Genomic DNA, 25,372 nt, shown 5'->3' with positions numbered 1-25,372 from the left:
GAGTGTTATGTGGCACCATCATTTGTGTATGTGAAAACACAGTAACAAGATCAAATGAAGAAGCAGAGCACCTTGAAAAAGGAGTGGATCGCTGCAGTAGCTTCACTGCGTACCCTCAGGAGGGAGCTCAGTGTGTTGGTTCTGCATCGTAAGTGAGGGAACTGCCGGCTGTATTCCAGAGGTTGCCTCTCTCTTGGTTTAAAAGGGAACAGCTAAAAAAAGGACAGGAAAAAAACAACCTTGAGAGCCTGCAGTCAGAATAATTTTACGGATATCCATGAAGTATCATCACTCCCTATTAAAGTTCAATAAGTGATACAAGTCAGAGGCAAAATAATACTTCGTCAGTTTTTTTCCAGAGTACATTGTGGATTTTACAAAGACAACCAGAAAGAGAACGAACCACCAAGGGACAGATGTTGATCACTTTTGGAAAATGCTCAGATACCACAGTAATGGTATCCATATAAGCACCTATATAGAATCAGAATTTCAACAGGACCCAGTGCCAAAGTAAGTGGCTAGATTTTCAAAAGAGCCCACCATGGTGGGTGCCAATCACTTTCTGACATCTTGCTGTAAGTTTCACGGTGGCAACAGAGAACTTTTGGAGATCTGGTTCCAATTGTGGGTGCTGAGCAGTTGGGAAATCTGGCCTGCAGTTCTTTAGCAAATCCAGTCCTTAGTATCAAGTTAGTTTCACAGTTTCCTCCCTATGCCCAGTCCACTAGTCAGTTTCTACCTTAATGAAAAGGCCCCTGTCCACATCAGTGGGAGAGTAGAAGACATCTTAAAAACATTAAAAATAGAGACGACTTTAGAAAAAATAGCAGGAAATACAGTTTGAAATGTGCTCTGTCAGAAACGGGAATATTTTGAAATTAGTCATGTTCCAAAAGGTATCCTTGGAGCTTGACTGTTAAGTGCAATAACATACCAGAGTATCACAGGGTCCTACCACACGAATATTTTCAGCTTTCAATTCCACATTTTGCATCCTATGAAGACTTTTTACCAGCTTGCCTTGTACTTCCACTGCACTTCCAAAAGTCAGATCTCTGGAAAATACATGAACAACAATGTGTCACTATGGGCCTGACTTACTTGGGTTAATTTAGATCAAGCCCTATGCTTACAATATCTATTATCACAAATAGACAGCTTGTTACAATTTGAATGCTATATTTTATTCACATGGCACTCAATATATCCCCTATGGAAATCATCTGGTGGGTAGGTGGGTGTATGTGTGAACCCAGGATTCCAATAATCTGGAGATTTTAAATTATTTGATGAATAAACCACCAAGCTGTCCATCTTACAAGAAATAAATTGCATAGGATCTTCTTCTGTAGCTGAAAATTAATGAAGCCTAAGTGTTTATTTTTCACTGATCCAAGATGAGCCCCAATGTCTGTTCAGAAGGAAAGGCCTCACGGTTTGCCACTCCCTCTGTGCTCTCTCTTGTGCTGCACCTGCAAAAGTGGTGCCTCAGCTAGAAACACTGACTGCATCTGGCACAAAAGGCAGGAAAAGTCTAAGGAGCCTACAGAAGAGAGCTGGTTGAGGAAAGGCTAACATGGCAACCCTAGCTTCTGATAAGGTACAGACTGACTTACACAGGAAGAATAAGCCACCTGGGAAGCCAACCCATGGAAAAAGCACTATGAAACCTGGCCCCAATGAATCAATAGGAATTCTGCCACTGACTTCAGTGGAGACAAAATTTCAATTTAAAAGTGCCCCCTACTTCCTACTCCCTTCAGAACCAGCTAACCCAGCTCCTTAACTGACAGCTATTGAATGACAACAAGTGCAACACCCTCAGCAACTGCTGAATGTACCACCCCTGCAGCACTCACATCCCTGCTGGCACAGGACGTGAGTGTCATAACTGTCCTACTCAGATCTGAACCTCAGAGTTCAGAACATGAGAAGCTAGCATGAAACCTCCAAACTTAATTACCAGCTTGGATCTGATATCGCTGCCACCAGCCAGAAGATTCCAGTGTCTGGCTCACTCTGGTCTCCCCAAAACCTTCCCTGGGGGACCCCAAGACTCAGATTCCTTGAGTCTCACAACAAAGGGGAATAAACCATTTCCCTTCCCCCTCCTCCCCTCCAGGTGTTCCCTCCCTGGGTTCCTGGAGAGATATACAGATTCAAGCTCCGTGAATCTAAACAAAGGGATTCCACCCTCTTTACCTCCTCCCAGATTTCCCCGCCCTGGGTACTTTCGGAGATTCCCTGGTTCAAGTCCTTGAAACACAAGTACCGAGAGATCAATCTCTCTCTCCCCTCACCCAGAGGGTATGCAAAGTCAGGCTTAGTAAATCTAACACAAAGAGATTTTCCCCCTCCCTTCGTTTCTTAGCCTTAACCAGTGAAAAACACTTAAACAGGTCTTAAAAAGAAAGCTTTATATAAAAAGAAAGAAAAAGACATAAAATTAGTCTCTGTATCAAGGTGACAATATACAGGGTCAATTGCTTAAAAGAAAAAATGAACAAACAGCCTTATCCAAAAAGAATACAATTTAACACATTCCAGCAACTACACACATGTAAATATAAAAAAAAACAATATAAACCTATTGTCTTACTATCCTTGTACTTACAACTTGGAAACAGAAGATTAGAAAGCCTGGAGATAGAAAAATCACTCTCAGAGCCGAGAGGGTCACCGAACCAAGACAAAGAACAAAGAACTCACACCCAAAACTTCCCTCCGCCCAGATTTGAAAAAGTCTTGTTTCCTGATTGGTCCTCTGGTCAGGTGTTTGGTTCCCTTTGTTACCCCTTTACAGATAAAAGAACATTAACCCTTAGCTATCTGTTTATGACAATGAGACACCAGGCCTGGGGATCAATCCCCTTAATCTAAGATAGGGTAGAGCTGAGTCCTACAACCACGTCATCAACCCTTTCCAAACAAGAATCTGCACAGAAATTTCTTTAAATATGTAAAATCTGCAAACCTATGTTCCAAGGTTGGGTCAGCTACAACCTGGAGGCTTTCCAAAGAACTGCCATCATTTATGTGCAGGAACAGAACCTGTTTCTGGGACCGGACAGAACGAACCCAGCCCTGGAAGAGAAGAAAATAAAAGTTGGTGATTGCCCGGTTTGAACTCAATCTAGTTATATGCAGGACCTAGCTGACACTGAGCAAGTCATTTCGAGCCTGATCCAACTCCCATTGGAGTCAATGGAAAGATTCCCTTAGGGCCCAATTCTGATTCCAGTGAAATCAGTGGTAGCTTCACTATAACTTCAAAGCAAGTAGGAGTAGATCCTGAGGCAGAGGCACCAACATTTCATCTCAGCATAACAGGGATCCATCTGAATCTTCATGGAGCTGGGAAGATTAAAATCAGTAACAGACTTTGAAGATGAAAAGCATTCCACAAATGCTATATCATTATTATGTCCCTTGTAAACACTCCTTATTGCAACAACAGAGACAATCAGAACACCATTCCTTCAGAGGGGAGTGTCATGGTAATTCTCATGTATTGTTCTTCTTCACTGCTATGTACAACTATCTGCGGGAAGCTTGACACTGAAATCTGTTTCCTAAGGTGCTATTTGTTAATACCTACCATGCATACGTACTGCCTTAATACAGAGGCCAATGTGAAGGAGATTGGGTCCAGAACGTAGTCTTTGTTTAAGGAGGGGGGAAAAATCAAAACCAATTAATATTACTATTAATTATTTGTATTATCATAGCACCTAGTCATGGACTAGAACCCATTATGCTAGACACTCTACAAATGCAGAATTAACAGAAATGTTTCACTGTTTTGGGTGGTTTTCAAATTAAAAAAAAGTTTTCTAGGGGGACTTAGATTTAAAATTTAAAAATTGACAAAATCTTTGTTAGCACAGAGTTAAAGTTGCCTGGTGATAACGTGCGCCCTTCCAGAATGTCCAGTTCAGCAAAACTCACATTTGTGAAAACAAGGAAATACAGGGTTAAGGTAAATGCCCATAAAACCTTGATTCTTTTCCCTGGAGCTGGCAATAGTCACTAAGAATTATCTTCATGCACTCCAGCTGCATTCAGTGTGTGAAGTGTGGCTGTACTGTGGCGAAGAAATAAGATAGAGCAGCTTAGAAGAGCTGTAATTGTGATATAAGGTGATCTGGGAGACTCCGGCCCTCTGTGGGGGTGCATGAGCTCGTCTTTCTGAGGCCTGTATGTGTGATCAAAGGAAAAAAATGCATATGAACTTTGGGAGATCTAGTCTACCTCATTTCATTGCTGTGTTGTATAGGCTGTGTCATTAGAAGAGCCCAGGGATCATCAGCAGTGCAGAAGAGATAGATGTGGCATGGAAGCTTAATTAAGGGGAAGCAAAAGTGTTTGATGGTATTGTGTGTCTAGGATTCAAGATCTTGTAAATGTAGATGCGGTGTTCAATTTGTGGAGCAGGCTAAGTATAGGGAGCTCCTGTTCCATATAAGATAAAGGCAGAATGTAAGTATGTGTTATGGGCTTATTGGGGCATCACTCAGAGCCCCTCCCACCATTGCCCCACCACTATTTTTAGTGCACTAACGAGATCAGAACTAGCATATGTCTCCTCCAGCTGGAATTTACATCTTCAGTTCAAAGAGGATAGGCAGCTGCAGAGCCCATCCAGCTACTCTGGAGAAGCCTCTGCAAGAAGATGATCTTCCGAAAGGGCTGAATTAGAGGAGTAATAATAAGAAATCCACAGAAATGACTAAGTGAATTAACAACATAAACCCCCACCCACCTGGACTTTAATATCACCAGCCACCTCCTGGGCCTCTAGTGCCTCGCAGACCCTCAGTCTTGCAGCCTGATTGTGCTTGGGACAAGGAGCAGAGGAACAACGGCGAAGAGCCAGGAGCAGACACCGGGCCCCAAACATTGCTAAAAGCCTTCTACACCTGCCCCCTTGCTAACACCCAAGACCCCCCACAGACTCAGCTACCTTGTCCTCATATATGCCCCTCCTGCCTCCAGATGCCACTCCTACTATTGTCTTCACATGCACCCTACCATGTCCTCCAACCCCCCTACAGCCACCCCTCCCTGCAATGTAAAGAGATTCCAATCAGCCTCAGCTGCCTTGTTCTCAGATACCCCACTAGCCCCCCACCCTACTTCCAGAGCCCCCCCCCAGGCCCAACTACCCCCTGCTCTACCCCCAGAGCCCCCCCTGGCCCAGCTGTCCCCTGCCCTACCCCCAGAGCCCCCCCCGGCCAAGCTGCCCCCTGCCCTGCCCTACCCCCAGAGCCCCCCCCGGCCAAGCTGCCCCCTGCCCTGCCCTACCCCCAGAGCCCCCCCCAGCCCAGCTGCCCCCTGCCCTGCCCCCAGAGTCCCCCCCCAGGCCCAGCTGCCCCCTGCCCTGCCCCCAGAGTCCACCCCCAGGCCCAGCTGCCCCCTGCCCTATCTCCAGAGGGCTCCTAGGCCCTGCTCCTCCTATCTCGAGGTGTCCCTGCACCGCGGCCCCAGGAGGCCAGTGCCCGCCCAGGCCGCAGCCGCAGCTCTGCCCGGAGGAGGAGGCACGGCTGAAGGCCCCGGTTAAAGCGGCCCGGCCCCGGACCGATCCACCCACGTGAGACCAAACCAAGCAGGGGTCCTATTGGCATCCCCAAAGCGTCACGCACACTCACGTGACCCCTCGTAGCCAAGGTCGCCGAAAGAGGGCAAGATGAGCCTATCAGGAGGCGGGGCGATGTCCGGAAGTACCTGCTTTAGGCGCAAGGGTGCTCTGGGAATTGTAGTTCGCGACTCAGAAGCCGAGGGGCGGGTGGCGCAGCCCTGGGCGGGTGCCAGGGCCGGGCGCGGGTGGGTTTAGCTTTGTGCAGAGCAGGGTCGGGTTACGTATTGCGGGGAGGAGCCGCATGATATAAACCAGCTACTTTATATGCAAATTATATGTAGTATGGTGACGTAAGATAATGAGGCGGGGTTCGGGTTTGTGGAAATGACGGGCTCGGGACTCCCGGGTCCTGGTCCTGGTCCTAGCCCCAGAGCCCCGGTAAGGGGCGGGGCTCGGGACTCCCGGGTCCTGGTCCTGGTCCCAGCCCAGAGCCCGGGTACGGGGCGGGGCTCGGGACTCCCGGGTCCTGGTCCCAGCCCAGAGCCCGGGTACGGGGCGGGGCTCGGGACTCCCGGGTCCTGGCCCTCACCCAGAGCCCGGGTAAGGGGCGGGGCTCAGGACTCCTGGGTCTCAGCCTGTGGGGGAGTGAGATGAGAGGTCTTGTTTGAGCAGGACAGGAGTGAGGCCTCCTGTGTCTTAGTCTTAGCTGTGGCAGGGAGGTACTGTCTAGTGGTTAGAGTGGGTAGGACTAGGAGTCAGGACTCCTGGGCTCTATTCTTCCTCAGCCACTATCCTTGTGTAATCTTTGGGCAAGAAGACCTCATCTCTATGCCTTCCTTGTCCGTTCTAGACCCTGGAGGTTTTGGCTGTACACTTGTAAGCTGCTCTGAGACCTGTGGGATGAAAGGCAGCTCTCAAGGGGCCAAGTGCTGTTAAGAGGCAGGAGTGGGACAAAGAGGGTTAAGTTAAACTCCTTTTGTGTCCCAGCTGCTTAGCTACTTGTTCAGCCTAGTTTATACTTCCCTCTACAGAAACTTCTTCCTCAGAGTTTTGCAAAGAAGTTCTTGTTCTGGGGGGATTCCCAGTGAGACATTGGTCTTCTTGGCCTCGCTTTTCCTGTGTTCTTCCCCTTCTGAGATGCAGTGGCTTTGGGGCTGGGTGCTGTTGAGCTGACCCTCTAGCAGAGAAACCACATGCCTCATTGCATAGACTCTCCAGGTGAAAAAAAGAGTTGGTGAGCAGAGTCCCCAGCGCTGGGAAAGAAGTCCCCTTGGGCTCTGAGAAAGGGGAGGAGAAAAGCTTTTAATCTGCCCAGCTTTGATGGTGTGCTGTTTCTCTTGTGGTGCCTTCACTCACACTAAGTGCCTCTTCTCCCTCAAGCTTCTTAGGCTACTTTACAGCCCCTCCTCTTAATTTGTCCCCAAATAGTTGATGCCCCCAATGCTGCAGAAGGCCCAGGTGAACTCAGGGCTTTGAATTTCTCTTGAAAAACCAACCAGAGGAACTAGGAATTGGGGGCAGGGGAATCAGTCTGGGGAAGGTGTAGTATTCTGGTATAGCCAGTCCTGTGATCTGGCCCAACCAACCTCCCTAAGAGGTCAGTTTTCCAACTCCACTGAATTTGCTGGGAGAGATACAGGTAATGAACAAATTTTTTGAACAAATTGATTCATTAAACAGTAATGAGTCACCAGGACCAGATGCTATTCACTCAACACTTACAAATGCACTCAAATATGAAATTGCAGAACTACTAATTGTGGTATGTAACTTATTTTTTAAATCAGCTTCTGTGTTAGATGACTGGAGGATAGCTAAAGTGACACAAATTTTTTAAAAAGGCTCCAGAGGTTATCCTGACAATTACTTGGTTGAAACTATAATAAAGAACAGAATTATCAGACACATAGATGAACATGATTTGTTGGGGAAGAGTCAATATGGTTTTTGTAAAGGGAAATCATGCCTCACCAATCTACTAGAATTCTTTGAGGTGGTCAACAAGCATGTGGACAAAGGTGATCCAGTGGATATAGTGTGCTTAGACTTTGAGAGAACCTTTGACAAGATCCCTCACCAGAGGCTCTTAAGCAAACTAAGTAGTCATGGGATAAGAAGAAAGATCCTCTCATGGATCAGTAACTGGTTAAAAGATAGGAAACAAAGGGTAGGAATAAATAGTTAGTTTTCAGAACAGAGACAGGTAAATAGAGGGTCTGTAGGCTACTCACCTGTGTCCTGCTGTTACAGAGACCGTTTCTGTGATGTCTCTCCAATGCTCCTGGATGAAAGGCAGGAAGATCCCTGCTGGCATATCCTTCATCAGCTCCTCATGATGAGGTAGAAGTTTTGCCTTAGCTCAGCCATGGGTCAGGCCAGGGCTGCCCAGAGGATTCAGGGGACCTGGGGCAAAGCAGGGGAGCTGTGTCGCTTGTATTCTCCCGGCGGCAGTCCGGGTCTTTGGCGGCAGGGGGCCCTTCAGTCGCTTCGTGTCTTCGGCAGCACTGAAGGGACCCCCGCCGCCGAAGACCTGGAGTGACTGAAGGGCCCCCTGCCGCTGAAGTGCTGTCGAAGACCCAGACCGCCAAGGCTCGCAGGGCCCCTGTGGGACCTGGGGCAAATTGCCCCACTTGCTTCCCCCCTCTGGGCAGCCCTGGGTCAGGCTGTCTCAGCGCTAACACTGAGTCAGGAGGCACCAATATTATTGTGGCTTTGGGTTTATGAACAGTTTTGCTGGTTAAACCCTGAATAGTTGGATGATTATTCATTTATTTTTTTGCTCAGATACTAGAGTGCTGAGTGCACAGGCGCGGACTCTGTGGGTGCTCAGGGGCTGGAGCATCCACAGGGAAAAATTAGTGGGTCCCCGCTCCTCTGCCTACCTCCTATGCTTCCTGCTGCCAAACAGCTGTTTGGCGGCACTTAGGACTTTCCAGGAGGTAGTGGGGAAGAGCGGGGATGTGCACGCTCAGGGGAGGAAGTGGAGAAGACGCGGGGCACGGGCGGGGACTTGGGGGAAGGGGGTGGAATGGGAGTGGGAAGAGGATGGGGACTTTTGGGAAGGTGTGGAATTGGGGCGAAGGCAGTGCAGGGGTGGTGCCAGGGGCGGAGTGGGGTGTCGAGCACACACCGGGAACAGTGGAAGTCAGTGCCTATGGCTGAGTGCATATGAGAACCTATGTACGATGGATGAGAAGCCTGGAGCTGCCTAAAGTCAAAGACAGGGAGAATGTGAGGAATTAACATGAACTTCAGACTCCTGAGTCAGCTCTTCCATCAGTGCACAGCTCCATTGGCTTCAGCAGAGCTATGCTGACTTATACCAGCTGAGGATCTAGGCCCTGATCTCCACTGACAGTCTTGAAGGGGATTGGTCAGTTATACCCAGAGGGAGTTGTCAACTCTCTTCTAATAGCTTCTCTGAGTGAGTGTATTAAAACCACCTCCAGCTGCCAAATTTCTCAAGAGAAAGTTGGTTTTGATACGAACCCAGAACCCTGAGCCGGTCACTTCCCTTTGTCCATCTGGCAGCTGTTAGTTAGCTTATCTGTGACGGACAAGATTGTCTTACTGCTGAAACCAAGCTGCCTTTGCCCAAACTGCCCCAGTTCCCTAGGAAAGTGGCTCTGAACCTTTCAGGAGTCTGATTTGTCTTGCGTATCCCCAAGTTTCACCTCACTGAAAAACAACTTGCTTACAAAATCAGACATAAAAATACAAACGTGTCACAGCACGCTACTATTTAAAAAATGCTGACTCATTTTTGCCATATAATTATAAAATAAATCAATTGGAATAGAAATATTGTACCTACATTTCAGTGTATGATATATAGAGAAATATAAACAGGTCATTGTATGAAATTTTAGTTTGTACTGACTTTGCTAGTGCTTTTTCCGTAATCTGGTGTAAAACTAGGCAAATATCAAGATGAGTTGATGTACCCCCTGGAAGACCTCTGTGTACCCCAGGGGTATATGTACCCCTGGTTGAGAACCACTGCTCTAAGAGAACCTTGCCATGCATGGGAGTGGGGGCAGGAGGACCATACAGTCTGATTTCCCTCCATTTGCAAACTCTCTGCTTTGCAGATGAGCAATAATGTGGCCAGGAAATGCAGGAGCAGTGGAAGGGACTAGGATCAAATGAGAAGAGGTAGAAGAGGGCAAGAATTATTTTTGCTTTTAAATAAGTATTGCTCCAACCTGGCACTAGTCTACATTCTCAGCTTTGGAGGAATATTGTCAGAATCCCATCTCAAGTTCTGTGTAGTGGCTGGAAAGGTTTCCTGTTCTTTGTGGTTTTGAGACTCAATCTCCCTGGGCCACCAAGGCTTAGAACATCCCTCTGTTCCTGCTGGAAATGAATGAGGCACAGTTTTGCACTGACGCTTTTTGCTGGATCCAACACATGGGGATGGGAATGGACAAAATCCAGATAGCAGGGGACCTTTCTCTGGGATGAGGGAGGGTCACCTCATCTTTCTCAGCCCTCTTCTGCACTTGGTCCCCTTTACCAGGTTTTACTCTCTCTGTCACAGAGAAGCCCAGAGTGAATCCTGCATGGGGCATTTTCCCTAATTTAATGTCAGGTGACCTCCCTCCTTTCATTAAAAGTTTCTTTTCTACACTCACACTCTGCTTGAGAGAGGGGATGTATTGCCTGAAGGGATGTTTGTAAATCTGCCCCTAATTCCCTAGAATTAAAAGGTACATATAAGAACATAAGAACGGCCGTACCTGGTCAGACCAAAGGTCCATCTTGCCCAGTATCCTGTCTGCCGACAGTGGCCAGTGCCAGGTGCCCCAGAGGGAGTGAACCTAACAGGCAATGATCAAGTGATCTCTCTCCTGCCATCCATCTCCATCCTCTGACAAACAGAGGCTAGAGACACCATTCCTTACTCCATCCTGGCTAATAGCCATTAATGGACTTAACCACCATGAATTTATCCAGTTCTCTTTTAAACGCTGTTATAGTCCCAGCCTTCACAACCTCCTCAGGTAAGGAGTTCCACAAGCTGACTGTGCGCTGAGTGAGGAAGAACTTCCTTTTATTTGTTTTAAACCTGCTACCTATTAATTTCATTTGGTGACCCCTAGTTTTTGTATTATGGGAATAAGTAAATAACTTTTCCTTATCCACTTTCTCCACATCACTCATGATTTTATATACCTCTATCATATCCCCCCTTAGTCTCCTCTTTTCCAAGCTGAAGAGTCCTAACCTCTTTAATCTTTCCTCATATGGGACCCTCTCCAAACCCCTAATCATTTTAGTTGCCCTTTTCAGAACCTTTTCTAGTGCCAGTATATCTTTTTTTGAGATGACGAGACCACATCTGTACGCAGTACTCAAGATGTGGGAGTACCATCAATTTATATCAGGGCAATAATATATTCTCCATCTTATTCTCTATCCCCTTTTTAATGATTCCTAACATCCTGTTCGCTTTTTTGACTGCCTCGGCACACTGCGTGGACATCTTCAGAGAACTATCCACGATGACTCCAAGACCTTTTTCCTGACTCATTGTAGCTAAATTAGCCCCCATCATATTGTATATATAGTTGGGGTTGTTTTTTCCAATGTGCATTACTTTATATTTATCCACATTAAATTTCATTTGCCATTTTGTTGCCCAATCACTTCGTTTTGTGAGATCTTTTTGAAGTTCTTCACAGTCTTCTTTGGTCTTAACTATCTTGAGCAGTTTAGTATCGCCTGCAAACTTTGCCACCTCACTGTTTACCCCTTTCTCCAGATCATTTATGAATAAGTTGAATAGGATTGGTCTGAGGACTGACCCTTGGGGAACATCACTAGTTACTCCTCTCCATTCTGAGAATTTACCATTAATTCCTACCCTTTGTTCCCTGTCTTTTAACCAGTTCTCAGTCCATGAAAGGACCTTCCCTCTTATCCCATGACAACTTAATTTACGTAAGAGCCTTTGGTGAGGGACTCTTAACTTTACATACAGCGTTGCCAAACATTTTTACCAAGATAATAATGATCAGCAAATTATGAGTTTTCAAATGATACCTCACAAGGCATACGTTCTACAAAATTATCATAATCCTGTGAAAGGGGTGAACACAAGGAGTACCGACCGTCACACCCTCCCCTGCATACAGCAACAGAAAGCACAGGAGGCTATCAAAGAGCTGAGATTAAAGATTAACACCAGATTAATTAGTACATTTAATTAACTCATCATCAGACACTTTCAGACACCTAGGTAAGTTGCTTTAAGTGCCAGATATGAATGAGAGTCACTCTTATTTATTCTCCTGGATATGTGTTGCAATTGGAGTATCTGACCGTTTATCCATGTCTCCATACAACAGCTGGATCCTCCCACCAGCCACTTGCCCTTACAGCCAGTAAAAAGTAGGAAGGCTGCAGGAGATGCTTCTTGAAGAAGAGAAAGAACCATAAGGAGAAAGAGCAGATGCCCCAAATTATTCCTCCCTTTCTCTCTGCTCACGGCACCCATGACACCAGAAGAACAAAGAAAACAACACTGGACTGGGAGGAGAGATCCTGACTGAAAGAAGTTCAGCCAGTAAGCCCTGATCTACTCTACAGAATTCCTTTGGTAGAACTATGTCCCTCAGGAGTAAGAATAATCCACACCCCTGAGCGATGTTGTTACACTGACCTATGTGTAGACAGCGCTAGGTAGGCAGGAGAACGTTTCTTGCTGACATACCTACCGCCTCTCACAGAGGTGGAGTTATTAAGCTAACAGGGGAATTCTCTCTCATTCCTGAGGGTATCTTCATCAGAAGTGCTGCACCAGCAGCAGCGCCAATGCAAGTTTGTAGTGCAGGACTGCCCAAAGACTGCTGAAACGTGATGAGAGAGACCTTTGCTTTGAACGTACTCTACTTTGTTAAGTTAGGCATTAGTTGCATTTTACTTTTATTTTTCTTGTAACTAATTCTGACTTTTATGCCTCTTTATTATATTCCCTTAAAATCTATCCTTTTGTAGTTAATAAACTTGTTTCATTATTTTATCTAAACAAGTGTGTTCGGGAAACTCCACTTGAATTAACAGGATGTGTGCCTATCATTTTCTATTAATAAAATGATGGATTTCATATGACCTTGTATTGTCCAGGAGACAGCTGGGCAGTACAAGACATAGATTTCTGGGGGAAGTATGGGACTGGGAATTTGCCGGTGTTTCTCTGCTGTGTAATTCATGAGTGATGGTACATGGTGCTCATACATTATAACTGTGAGTAACTTACATGCTGTAGGCTGTGTGTGAGGAGAGGTAACTCTCACCATAGGCACTGACTCCATGGGTTCTTTGGGACTGGAGCAACCACGGGGAAAAATTGGTGGGTGCTCTGCACCCACCAGCAGTTTCCCCCCCAGCCCCGTCCTCCTGCCTCAGCTCACCTCCACCTCCGCCTCCACCTCCTTCCCTGAGCACGCCGCCATGTCCTGTTTCTCCCCCTCCCTCCCAGTGCTTGGGGAGCTGAGGAGACACAGCGGTTCATCAGTCCAGACTGTATTGGATAATGTCAACCCTCATCAACAGAAAAGATCCAACTGCTAAATATATGCTGGGGAAAAAGCTGGTAGTAGCAGAGGCTGTCTCAGAACCCAGCATCACACTCAATTACAAGTGAGTTCGAAGATGATATAAAGATGTTTGTGGATGCTATCAACACACAGAGACCAGTGTCAGAAAAGAGACTACTCCAGTTACAAAAAGAAACCTTGACACACAGGCAGCGTCAGGACGTTCTACATTACATTAGCGGCAGCTGGCCCAAGTATCTAAAGGACACTAAGGGAGTGACAAGAGACTACTTTGCGGTACATGAACAATTAAGCAAGTCAAATGGACTCATGGTTAAAGACAATGACATCATAATTCCAAATGAAATGAGAGGAGAAATCTTAAGCCTCATCTATGAAGGATGTTAATGATTAACTAAATGCCATGAGTGGACCAACTAGCCAATGTGGTGGCAGTGCATCAGCAAGAACATAAAGAATAAAGTGTCTGTATGCGACTATTGCAGAATTAATAGACCAACACAGCACAAAGAACCTTTTAATAACAACACTTCTACCAGGCAGTCCTTGGAAAAGACTAGCTGCAGATTCATGCATATTCAGAAGACATCATTACCTGGTCGTCATGGACTCTTTTTCCAGGTATATAGAAATAACTTAAAAGATATAACCTGTCACAGTGTTATCAAGAAACTGAAGTGCACTTTTGCTCACTTCAGTATTCCAGAACAACTAATAAAGGACAATGGACCACAAACACTGCAACAGAATTTAAGTCATTCCAAACAAAATATTATTTTGATCATATTACTAGCAGCCTACATTATCCATTACCAGTGAATGGAGAGGCTGAGAGAGCTGTACAGACAGCTGAGAAATTCTTACAGTGAGAAGATCCATTCCTTGCTCTTCTGAGTTACAGATCAACACCACCAGCAGCTACTGGATATAGTTCAGCACAACTCCTGTTGGGAAGACAACTCAGAGCTACTGTTCCAACTTTGGGAAAGAATCTGTCTCCAAGGTGGCCAGACAGAAAGAGAGTAGCCAAATAGGATAAAAAGGCTAAAAAAAGCTTATGAAGACTTTTACTAAAGATGTTACTCAGAGAATTGCCGGGTCTAGAACCCTGGTGACTGTGTTCATGTCAACTGGATGGAGAAAAGGGACAGACAGCCCCGGCTGTCGTAAAGAAAAACAATTCAGCACCCAGCTCGTGTGTGATGGAGACCAAGAGAGTTCAGCAGAAACTCCCAACATCTACAGTTTGTTCTTCAGAAAACAATCAACAGAGAAAACTCTACAGACAGCAGATGCAGAACAAGAAGACAACTCGAATTCTGAACAAACCATGGCCAGTTGTTGCATCTAATGGACAGCCAGATGACCACTTTGTCATGCACTTGGGTCATGTAATTAGAAAGCCAATACAATTCAGAGACACTTAACAGTCTGATACATACTGAACATGAAATATAGTGCAATAGTGTAAATATTGTATATGGTAGGAATGTAAAACTTAAAGGGAGAGATGTAATGGAATGCTCATCTGTATTATATTGCTCAGCCACTAGGGATAACTGTGTGTAAAATACTTTATTTAAACAACCCTCAGCCATGCCTAGCAGAGCTTTGAAGTATCTTATGATGAACATATCTGGTGTGCATAAGCAAGCTCTGTAGCCTATCTACATCTGGTGCAGGAGCATGACATAGCAGGCTAAGGAGACAATGAAGAAACTGCTGTGCAGTGATGCCAGGTTAAAGGGAGAGAGATCCCAGCACTGAAATGGGGGTGATGGGATTGCTGGGGAGGGGAACTGATGGGGCCCCTCAAGGGCCTGGTGATGATGGAAATGGGAATGCTACTGTAACGAGAAGGAGATGTGTGGGGTGAGGGCTGCTGGCTTGCCAGGGCGGGGACGGGGTTGTGTTGTCTCTTGCCCCTTTGTCCTGTGCTGAGAGGGGAGGCAGGTAGTGGGTCTCGCAGAGGGAGAAGCACATGCTCGGCTCACTCCTGGGGAAACTTGACACTGGTTCTTTCTTTGTTTCCAGGTGTCCTGTCATCTGATGTCAAAGCTTCTCGGGGTGAGAGAGCTGGCGCGGCTCCCCGTGTGCTCAGCATAAGGAAAGATCCTGACACAGTAGCTGAGCTCAGGTCTGTCCCCGCACAGGGAGGGAGCAAAAGGCGAGGCTGGATTCTCCTCCCTGGTTCTGAAGCTGGGATGGGGCTGTTGGCTGTTATAACGGATGTGCCTAAGAGCAAATAGTCCCAACTCTGCCAGCCTACCCTGCTGTGATGGCTCCCTGTGCTGTCCAGTGCACAATGGGCTGGGGTCTCTGGTCCTCTCTGGGCTCCCACTACAGGGAAGGGAGGTATAAACCAGCAACTAGGGAATGGGGCCTCATCTCTCTGGCTGTCAGCAGTTATTGCCTGCCTGTCCCCACAGCTTCCATATCTCCAGTAGGAAGGACTGGATTCTTCCCTCTTTCATAAAAACATAAGAATGGCCATACTGGGTCAGACCAAAGGTCCGTCTAGCCCAGTATCCTGTATTTCGACAGGGGCCAGTACCAGGTGCTTCGGAGGGAATGAACAGATCAGGTAATCATCAAGTGATCCATCTCCTGTTGCCCGTTCCCAGCTTCTGGCAAATAGACACCATCCCTACACATCCTGGCTAATAGCCATTGATGGACCTATCCTCCATGAATTTCTCTAGTTTTTTTTTTTGAACCCTGTTATAGTCTTGACCTTCATGACATCCTCTGACAAAGAGTTCCACAGGTTGACTGTGTATTGTGTAAAGAAATACTTCCTTTTGTTTGTTTTAAACCTGCAGCCTATTAATTTCATTTGGTGACCCCTTCTTCTTGTGCTATTAGAAGGAGTAAATAACACTTCCTTATTTACTTTTTCCACACCAGTCATGAATTTATAGGCCTCTATCATATCCCCCCTTAGTCATCTCTTTTCCAAGCTGAAAAGTCCCAGTTTTACTAATCTCTCCCCAAATGGAAGCTTTTGCATACCCCTAATCATTTCTGTTGCCCTTTTCTGTATGTTTTCGAATTCCAATATATCTTTTTCTGAAATGGAGTGACCACATCTGCACACAATATTCAAGATGTGGGCATACCATGGATTTATATAGAGGCAATATGATATTTTCTGTCTGATTATCTATCCCTTTCCTAATGATTCCCAATATTCTGTTTGCTTTTTTGACTGCCGCTGCACATTAAGTGAATGTTTTCAGAAAACTATCCACAATGACTCCAAGATCTCTTTCTTGAGTGGTAACAACTAATTTAGACCCATCGTTTTATGTGAATAATTGGGCATTATGATTTCCCATGTGCATTACTTTGCATTTATCAACATTGATTTTATTAGCCATTTTGTTGCTCAGTCCCCCAGTTTTGTGAGATCCTTTTGTAGCTCTTTGCATTCTGCTTTGAACTTAACTATCTTGAGCAGTTTTGTATTGTCTGCAAATTTTGCCACCTCACTGTTTACCCCCTTTTTCAGATCAGTTATGAATATGTTGAATGCTACTGGTTCCAGTACAGACCCTTGGGGGATACCATTATTTACCTCTCACCATTCTGAAAACTGACGATTTATCCCTATCCTTGGTTCCTATCTTTTAACCAGTTACTGATCCATGAGAGGACCTTCCCTCTTATCCCATGACAGTTTACTTTACTTAAGAACCTAAGGTGAGGGACCTTGTAAAAGACTTTTTGAAAATCTAAGTACACTATATCCACTGGATCACCCTTGTCCACATGCTTGCTGACCCTCTCAAAGAATTCTGGTAGATTGGTGAGGCATGATTTCCCTTAGAAAAACCATGTTGATTCTTCCCCAGCAAATCGTGTTCATTATGTGTCTGATAATTCTGTTCTTAACTATAGTTTCAACCAGTTTGCACAGTACTGAATTAAGCTTACTGGCCTGTAATTGCCAGGATTGCCTCTGGAACCTTTTTAAAAAATTGGTATCACATTAGCTATCCTCCTCTCATCTGTTATAGAAGCTGATTTAAATGCCAATTAGTAGTTCTGCAATTTCACATTTGAGTTCTTTCAGAACTCTTGGGTGAATACCATCTGGTCCTAGTGACTTACTACTGTTTAGTTTATCAGTTTGTTCCAAAACCTCCTTTAATGACACCTCTCTCTGGGACAGTCCATCAGATATGTCACCTAAAAAGTATGGCTCAGGTTTGGGAATTTCCCTCAAATCCTCAGCTGTGAAGACTGATGCAAAGAATTCATTTAGTTTCTCCATAACGACCTTTTCCCTAAGTGCTCCTTTACCATTGACAGTCCAGTGGCCTCACTGGTTGTTTAGCAGGCTTACTGCTTCTGATTTACTTAAAATTGTTTTTGTTACTACTTTTTGAGTCTTTGACTAGCTGTTCTTCAAATTATTTTTTGGCCTTCCTAATTATATTTTTACATTTCCTTTGCCAGAGTTTAAGTTCCTTTCTATTTTCCTCAATAGGATTTAACTTCCACTTTTTAAACAATGCTTTTTCCTCCTACTGCTTCTTTTACTTTGTTGTTTAGCCACGGTGGCACTTTTTTGGTCCTCTCACTATGTTTTTTAATTTGGGGTATACACTGAAGTTGAGCCTCTATTAAGGTGTCTTTAAAACGTTTCCATGGAGCTTTCAGGGATTTCACTTTTGGCACTGTACCTTTTAATCTGTTTAACTAACTTCCTCATTTTTGTGTAGTTCCGCTTTCTGAAATTAAATGCTGCCGTGGTCGATTGTTGTGGTATTCTCCCCCACCCTCCGGATGTTAAATTTCATTATAATATGGTCACTGTTACCAAGCGGTTCAGCTATATTGCCCTCTTGGACCAGATCCTGTGTCCCATTTAGGGCTAAATCAAGATTCCTCTTGTGGGTTCCAAGAGTAGCTGCTCCAAGAAGCAGTCATTTAAGGTGTCAAGCAACTTTATCTCTGCATCCTGTCCTGAGCTGCCAGTCTGGGGATAGTAGATATCCCCCATTATTATTGAGTTGTGTTTTTTTTTCAATAGCCTCTCAAATCTCCAAGAGCATTTCACAGTCCTTGTCACCATCCTGGTCAGGTGGTCGATAGTATATCCTTACTGCTTCTTATTGTTCAAGCATGGAATTACTATCCGTAGAGATTTTATGGTACAGTTTGGTTCATTTAAGATTTTTACTTCATTTGACTCCATGCTTTCTTTCACATACAGTGCCATTCTCTCACCAGCATGATGTGTTATGTCCTTCCTATATTTTGTACCCTGGTACTACTGTGTCCCACTGATTATCCTCATTCCACCAAGTTTCTGTGATTCCTGTTATATCAATATTCTCATTTAATACAAGGCATTCAAGTTCACCTATCTTATTATTTAGACTTCTAGCATTTGTATATAAATACTTAAAATATTATCACTTTTTAGCTGTCTGCCATGATGTGATGTAATTGAATGGGACTCTTTTTCATTTGACAGTTTCTCATCAGATCCTACCCTACCCTTTCCCTGCCCTGATACCCACCCTCAGAGGGGGTCAGACAAATGGACCCTCTCTGTCTGATTTGAAGCTAAGCTGCCTCTCAGCCCCCTTTGTCTGTGGGGTCCTTGCTGGTGTAGGGCTGATGCCAGGCATACTTCAAGCCCGCAGTCCCAGCAAATAGGACTTTCACCCCTGCCTTCCTGTGGCCCAGTGTGCTCCAAGATCACTTCTTCTGTCACGGGCTCCATGGACGGAGAGGGCCTGGAGACATCAGCCCCAGGAGAGAGAGGGCTGGATCAACAGTCACAGTGTGCCAGGTGCTTTGCTGCCTGTTCTGCTGTGACTGCACTCTGGGACACTGGCTGCTGCTGGGACTCTGGGTCTGTCTTGCTCTAGGAAGTTGATTCTACTGCAAAGGAGAAGCTGACCCCATTGCTGCCTAGTGACCGATGATATGGCCCAGTCCTGAGGCTGGCTGCGGCATTGGCTAAGGGCCACCCAATCCCCTGAGTATTAGGCAACTTTCTGAGTTTTTGTGGTCAGGACTTTGCGGAGTACTTCCACTTTCGAGAGCTGGAGTGAGACAGTATTGTTAGCTTTGATCTCCCCATCAACTTTCCCCCTCTTGAACAGCGATGGCCCCTGGGGGGATCCCTGGGATCACCAGGAACTGCTGGGCTGGGGCTCTAATAGTGGCGATAGCACTGAGAACTCACAGAGCTCATTGCACAGACCCTCCAGGTAAGCAGAGACCCCAGTGCTGGGGGGAAAAAGCCCTTTTGGACTCTCAGGATGGTGAACACAAAAGCTTTCCCCCTGCCCAACTTAGGGCTCAGAGATTCTCTTGCAGGATCAACACAAGAGACTAGCAGATGGAGGTGAGAGGGGAGGGTGCAATGATGGGGAAAGTCTGCAGCAGAGGTGGGTGGAGATGGGTTTCTGACCTGCTCCTCTCTCCTCTCAGAGCATTTCCTGCTGCAGGAGAAGTCTGAGTGTCACTACACCAATGGCATGCAGCAGGTGAGGTATCTGAAAAGACTGATCTGGGGCCAGCAGGAGATCTGTTACTATGACAGTGACTTGGGCTTCTCGGTGGCCCGCACGGAACTGGGTCGGCCGATCGCGGAGTATTGGAACCGGCTGGAGTGGCTGAACTACTTGTGGGCTTCAGTGGAGAAGTTCTGCAGTTATAACCACAGGAGATTTGAGAACATCACTGTGGGTAGGCAAGGTGAGCGGAAGGGGGAGGAGACCAAATTGGAACTGGGAACTTTGGGTCAGCCCCCGCATCTGGAGCTGTTATATTTGCCTCCCTCTACACACTCCCTACCAGGCAGCAATTGGGCGTCAGTCGAGCTGGGTTTGAACTTGCAGGAGCAGAGGGGGAGTTGGAGGATGGGACTGGAGAAGACAGAATCTTTAACAACAAAGGGTTGCTCTCAGCTTGAATCAGGCCCCAAATCCCAGTTTTGAGGGAAATTCTCCCAAAACCTGATACTGAAGGAAATAATTTGGGTGAGCCCCACAGACAGGCCAGGATCCCAGAGCTCTGCACATGGTCCTCCCCATCCTGCCAGCTCCCTCTGGCAGTGGGCACCCCATGGGATTGGGACTAAGGGCAGCAGGTGAACCCCCTCCCCAGTCCCCTACCAAAGATCTCTGCAGAAGGCACTGAGGTACCATGGGGATCCCTCACCTGGGAGATGGTGATGAGGTGGGACTAGTGTGGCTGGAAGGGGTGTCATACAGAGTACAGTCATGGCTGTGCATTTCAGGGTCAGGGCTGCTGAAGGAGATGCAGACAGGTGGGTTTCAAGGAGAAATCCAGATAGCGTAGACTTGAGCTGCCCCCCTTTTGTCCCATTCTCACGCATGTCCCAGCAAGGAGCAATTTCTGATAGGACAGAGAAGGAGAAGGTGTGTGTTCTGTGTCTGGGCCCCTTCACCAAGGTTTCTCTCTCTCACACAGTTAAGCCCAGAGTGAAAATTTCTACCCTGAAAGCAGAGTCTTCCCACCACCCCAGCTTGCTGGTTTGCTCTGCAACAGGGTTTTATCCTTCTGAGATAGCGACCAAGTGGTTCAAAAATGGGCAGGAGGAGACAGCTGGAGTTGTATCCAGGGAGCTGCTACATAATGGAGACTGGACCTTCCAGATCCAGGTGACGCTGGAAACAAAACCAAGGTGGGGAGATGTCTACACCTGCCAAGTGGAGCACGTCAGCCTGCAAACGCCCATCACCATGCAGTGGGGTAAGAGACTGACATTGGGGCAACCCCTGAGGGTGCCTTGGGGTCACTCCTAGCTTTATGGAGACAACCAGAGGCTGGCCATGAAGCAGACTGTGATGGGATGTGTGCCCCATATGTGCTGTGAGAGGGTTAATATGGGCCTGAGAGGCCAATTAACCCACCTGCTTGTACCTGTTCAGGTAGGCCAGGCCTAACTGGAGATAAAGCCCAGCTGGGTTCTCCTTCCCCTCTTCCTCTCCCTCCATAAAGAGCTGGGTGAGCCCAGTTGAGAGAGGCTGGGCTGGACTCACTCTGGGGAGCAGTCTGAAAGAAGGGTGAGCAGAGCAGGTGAACTGGAAGCAGGGACACTGCTGGGCTGCAGCCTGCCTGAACCCTGAGCAGGGGTGCTAGAACCAGGAGCGCTGTGGGAGCAGCAGTACCCCTGACTTAAGTGGTTTCTATCATGTACAGGGGTTACAGTTTGATTCAATGGTTTTCAGCACCCCTACTATACAAATTGTTCCAGCGCCACTGCCCCTAAGTGAGGGAAGGAGTGTGCCAGCCCCTCAAAATGGGGTTTGTTGGAGGCATAGGAACCTGGGATGCGGCATGGGGAAAAAACTATAGCACTCAGTGCATGCCTGGGAGGAAGAGGTGGCCTGCTGAGTCCAGCTAGGATGAAGGTTTGTTTCCACGTTTGTTAGACTTTTGTAAAAGACACTGAGGCCCCGGAAGGGACTGGACTCTCTATAGTGGTCTGGCTGGAGGGCCAACTCACTCCTACAGCTGGAGAAGGCCAAAGGAAGGTGGGGGAATGGAGGTAACAGGTGCTGCAGTGTAACAGCCATCCGGACCGGGGCACAGTGCCCCACATACCTACTTCCTCAGACGCCTCAGTAAGACAACAAAGATACTGTAAGGGAAATCAGAGTCCAGGCTGAGCCCTAGTCCTCTGTGCTCCTCTTTTGACAGTGGCACAGCCTGACTCTGCCAAGAGCAAGATGTTCGTTGGAATTGGGGGCTTCGTACTGGGGTTGATCTTCATGGTGCTGGGACTTCTTGTCTACCAGAAGAATAAGAAAGGTGAGTTGCAGGTGAATGAAGGAGGTGAAATGTGTCCCCAATAAAATGGCCTGATAGTCTTTAGGATTTCACTATAATTTAGATTTAACAAGACAGTTATCCTTGAAATTCAAGGACATTTTGGATTTTTAGGGCCTATGCCAACACCTATTGAAGTCAATGGCAGTTTTAAATGACTTCTACATACTTTGGATTGGGCCTTCAATGACTAGAGACCTTTCCAGGAATCATATGGGCCATCTTTGGGCCTTGGAAGATCAGTCTCTGACCTGGTATAGCTCTGAAACGGACCATCTGAATTCTGGGCTATGGTGGTGGTTACTTATGGCAAATTCTCCACTTCTGCCCCACAGACTCTTGCAACATCAGTTTGCTGCAAACTGTTTGTAGTTTTGGATATGGATACATTCATATTTATGTACAAAATAATTAAGTAATCTCTCCTTTAAAATCAAAAGAAACCAAACCCAACCAAGAAACCTATGAACTCTTGACCCCAAAGTTTTGGTTGGTGGTTGTTCTTGCCAACTTCTCTTTCATCTCAGTACACTAACATAAATTTAAGTTCTTTCACTTTAAAATGAACTAGAACGACTGGTTTTAAATCCTGGTGGTAGGGTCTCTCTCACACAAGCACTCACAAGCTTTCTCCAGCCTAAGCCTGTCCAATGACTCTCTCTTTTCTTAAACAAGCAAACTTAGCAGGTTCTTCATTCTTGGTCTATTTCTCTTAAGACCAGGGGTCCTCAGCCCAGGGTTGTGACCACCAAGTGTCGGGGTGTTATGACTAGACCTGGTTGGTTGTCTTTGGATGAAACAGTTTCATTGACAAATACTGATTCACTGGACCAAAATGTTTTGTCATACCTATTATAGAGTCTGTGAAACTTTTGTCGAAACACGGGCAGATTTAAATTGAAAACTTACAGAGGTTCCAGGGTCCACAGCCCTGACAGCGAGCCTCTGAGCCCCCAGACACTCAACTGGAGACTGGCAGGTTCCCTGCAACATAGCAGCCAGCCTGCAAGTGCCCAGTTGGAGCCAGGATTCTGGGGGATGACTGGCTCTCCGCAGCACAGCAGCAGCAGCCGCCACCCTGGGATCCCCATCTGCAAGCAGGATTCTTGCCACTGCTAGGCTCCCAGCTCCAGGGCAGGGAGGCTACCAGCAATCAAATTGTCTTATATAGGTGCCTATTACCCCCCACCCCCTGTCCCAATTTTTCGCATTTGGTATCTGGTCACCCTACCTCGGGATGAATGTGCTGTAGGCAGGGCCGGCGCTACCATTTAGGCAGCCTAGGCAATCGCCTAGGGCGCCAGAATAATTGGTGGGCGCCGTTTTGCCAAAGGGGGCAGCAGGCGGCTCCGGTGGAGCTGCCACAGTGATGTCTGCGGAGGGTCCGCTGGTCCGCAGCTCCGGTGGAGCTGCCACAGTGGTGCCTGCAGACAGTCGGATCCTCGTGCGGCTCCGGTGGACCTCCTGCAGCAGGCACGACTGCGGCAGCTCCACCAGAGCCACGGACCAGCGGACTCTCCGCAGGCACCACTGCGGCAGCTCCACCGGAGCCGCGGGACCAGCGCGCGGTGCGCCGAAATTGCCGGCCGCCTAGGGCGCTCAAACCCCTAGCGCCGGTCCTGGCTGTAGGGATGGAAAGAGGAGCAGAGAGGATGTTGGTTGAGTTGGCATCGCTTCAGCGGCCCTTATATGGGCCCCTCTATTGTCTCCTCTTGTCTCCAGATCCTTTATACACTCAGGCTCTAAGGCCATGTCTGCAATTACAAAATTATGTTGACCTAAGTTATATTTACATACAGCCACCACAGTTAAGAAATTGCTTGTGCGTGTGCACAGCTGGATCCTTGTGTTGGTGGTGCACATCCTCACCAGGAATGCTTGTATCAATTGTATTGTCAGTGTGGGGAATTGTGGGACAGCTCCTGAAGGCCAGTAACAGTCAACATAAGCAACACATTGTCTACACTGACATCGACTGTGACTGTGCCACTCAGGGAGCTGGGTATTACTGGGTGTAGTGAGGCCCTTATGTCAGCGGGAGCCAAATTTAAGTGAAGATTCTTCCACAGCTAGGTCGATACAAGGCAGCTTACATCAACCCAACCTTGTAGTATAGAACAGGCCAAACAATATTGCGAGGCTGGGAGTGGCGTGAGAATCAGGAGGATTTTGCTCCCTTCATTGAGGGTGAATTAAGAGTCTCCCCCAGCAGCAGAATGTCCTGATTCCTACTAGAGCATTTCCTATCCCTGAAGCTGCCAGGTAGTCACTGAGGAATGCCTTGGAGCCTGCAAGAGAAAATTCCCACTTGTTCCCCAGTGGTTATTTCTCTCTTCTCTCTTTCCACGCAGGGTACCTGTGCTTGGACACTGCAGACTCTCAGGCTGCTGGGAGTGACAGGGGCAGCACTACAAACTTACTGCTCTGTGCCTAAATCCATCCAAGTTCTGCGAAGGGCCATCTCTAAATCTTCCCTTAACTCTCTGCATTCACGCATGTGCTATTACTCTTTCCCTTCCCCTCGCTAGCTGTTCTTGATGTATTCTTGCTCAGGTCAATACTGTGCTGCCTCCGGCAGAGGGAATCATCACTTTCCCTCAGTCCTAGCAGGTTCCCCTCCTGCCAACTTTTCCGGCTGCCCCGCCCCAGATTTAACTGCTCTGCAGTTAAAGAACCAAAGTCTTGTAGATCTGAGATTGTCCCCCAGGGGCTGATTTCATGCAAGCTGTTGACTTGCGGACTCTCCAGTGGAAGAGGAGGGAAGGATCCAGCTGTCATATGGAGTTGAGGATGGATGTCCAGCTACTCCAAGTGCAGCACATACCCAGACAGAAAAGAGGGGAATAAATAATAATGTTTCTAACTAATGCTTTGCACTTCGAGAAATTTTATCTAAGGGTCTGAAAGGATTTTAATAACTGTGAGTTAATTAAAAGTTCTAATTAACCTGGAGTTAATCTTTAATTTCATGTGTTTGGTAACTTTCTGAAACAGATCTGAAGAAGTGAGGCTTTTTACTCACGAAAGCTTATGCCCAAATAAATCTGTTAGTCTTTAAGGTGTCACCAGACTTCTTCTTGTTTTTGTGGATACAGACTAACACAGCTACACCCTGATATTTGAAACAGATCTGTGATTCTGTATATCCTGACACCCCACCCTTTGGCTAATGGAGATTGTACTGTACTCAGCTGATGAGCAGAACATGAACACCTACGTAGAACAACAAATTAAAGAGATAAAACCTTCCCCAGGTAACTAACAACCCATGAGATTATAAACATGGAGAGAATGTTTACACTCTAATTTGCCTTTCACTGTCACTGCTGGTTTGTTCTTGCTGCTGCTTTTACTCCTGGCAATGGCCTCAGTCAACATAAACACTGAAACTAGGCTGCTCAGTCTCAGG

General features: G+C 46.7%; 2 protein-coding genes across 4 annotated transcripts in view; one reads left to right on the top strand and one right to left on the bottom strand.

The window, feature by feature from the left end:
- The window catches only part of NARS2 (asparaginyl-tRNA synthetase 2, mitochondrial), a 79,410-nt gene extending 74,243 nt beyond the window's left edge, over positions 1–5,167 (bottom strand). Inside the window, exons 1-4 of the mRNA XM_050941819.1 lie at positions 4,766–5,167; positions 2,978–3,087; positions 938–1,058; positions 72–212 (exon numbers count right to left, since the gene is read on the bottom strand). Of these exons, the coding sequence (XP_050797776.1) occupies positions 72–212; positions 938–1,058; positions 2,978–3,087; positions 4,766–4,903 (510 nt within the window). The 5' untranslated portion in view covers positions 4,904–5,167. The remainder of the gene's footprint in view (positions 1–71; positions 213–937; positions 1,059–2,977; positions 3,088–4,765) is intronic.
- Positions 5,168–15,451: 10,284 nt separating this feature from the next.
- Positions 15,452–25,233, top strand: LOC127045754 (DLA class II histocompatibility antigen, DR-1 beta chain-like). 3 transcript variants are annotated; one of them, XM_050942251.1, is made up of 5 exons: positions 15,452–15,727; positions 19,597–19,863; positions 20,602–20,883; positions 21,835–21,945; positions 24,315–25,056. In XM_050942251.1, exons 1-5 carry the CDS (start codon positions 15,715–15,717, stop codon positions 24,395–24,397), a joined length of 756 nt encoding a protein of 251 aa, XP_050798208.1. In that variant the 5' UTR covers positions 15,452–15,714; the 3' UTR covers positions 24,398–25,056. The 3 variants fall into 3 exon arrangements, with proteins under 3 accessions (XP_050798208.1, XP_050798199.1, XP_050798190.1); XM_050942242.1 differs by lacking the exons at positions 15,452–15,727; positions 24,315–25,056 and adding exons at positions 19,217–19,373; positions 25,092–25,233; XM_050942233.1 differs by lacking the exon at positions 15,452–15,727 and adding an exon at positions 19,217–19,373 and having other exon boundaries at positions 24,315–25,058.
- The last annotated feature ends 139 nt before the right edge of the window (positions 25,234–25,372 follow it).

The sequence above is a fragment of the Gopherus flavomarginatus genome, chromosome 1 (genome assembly GCF_025201925.1).
Source record: "Gopherus flavomarginatus isolate rGopFla2 chromosome 1, rGopFla2.mat.asm, whole genome shotgun sequence".
Classification (NCBI taxonomy): Eukaryota; Metazoa; Chordata; order Testudines; family Testudinidae; genus Gopherus; species Gopherus flavomarginatus.
The sequence above is the reverse complement of the archived record's forward strand: the minus strand, read 5'-3'. Positions and strand labels throughout refer to the sequence as shown.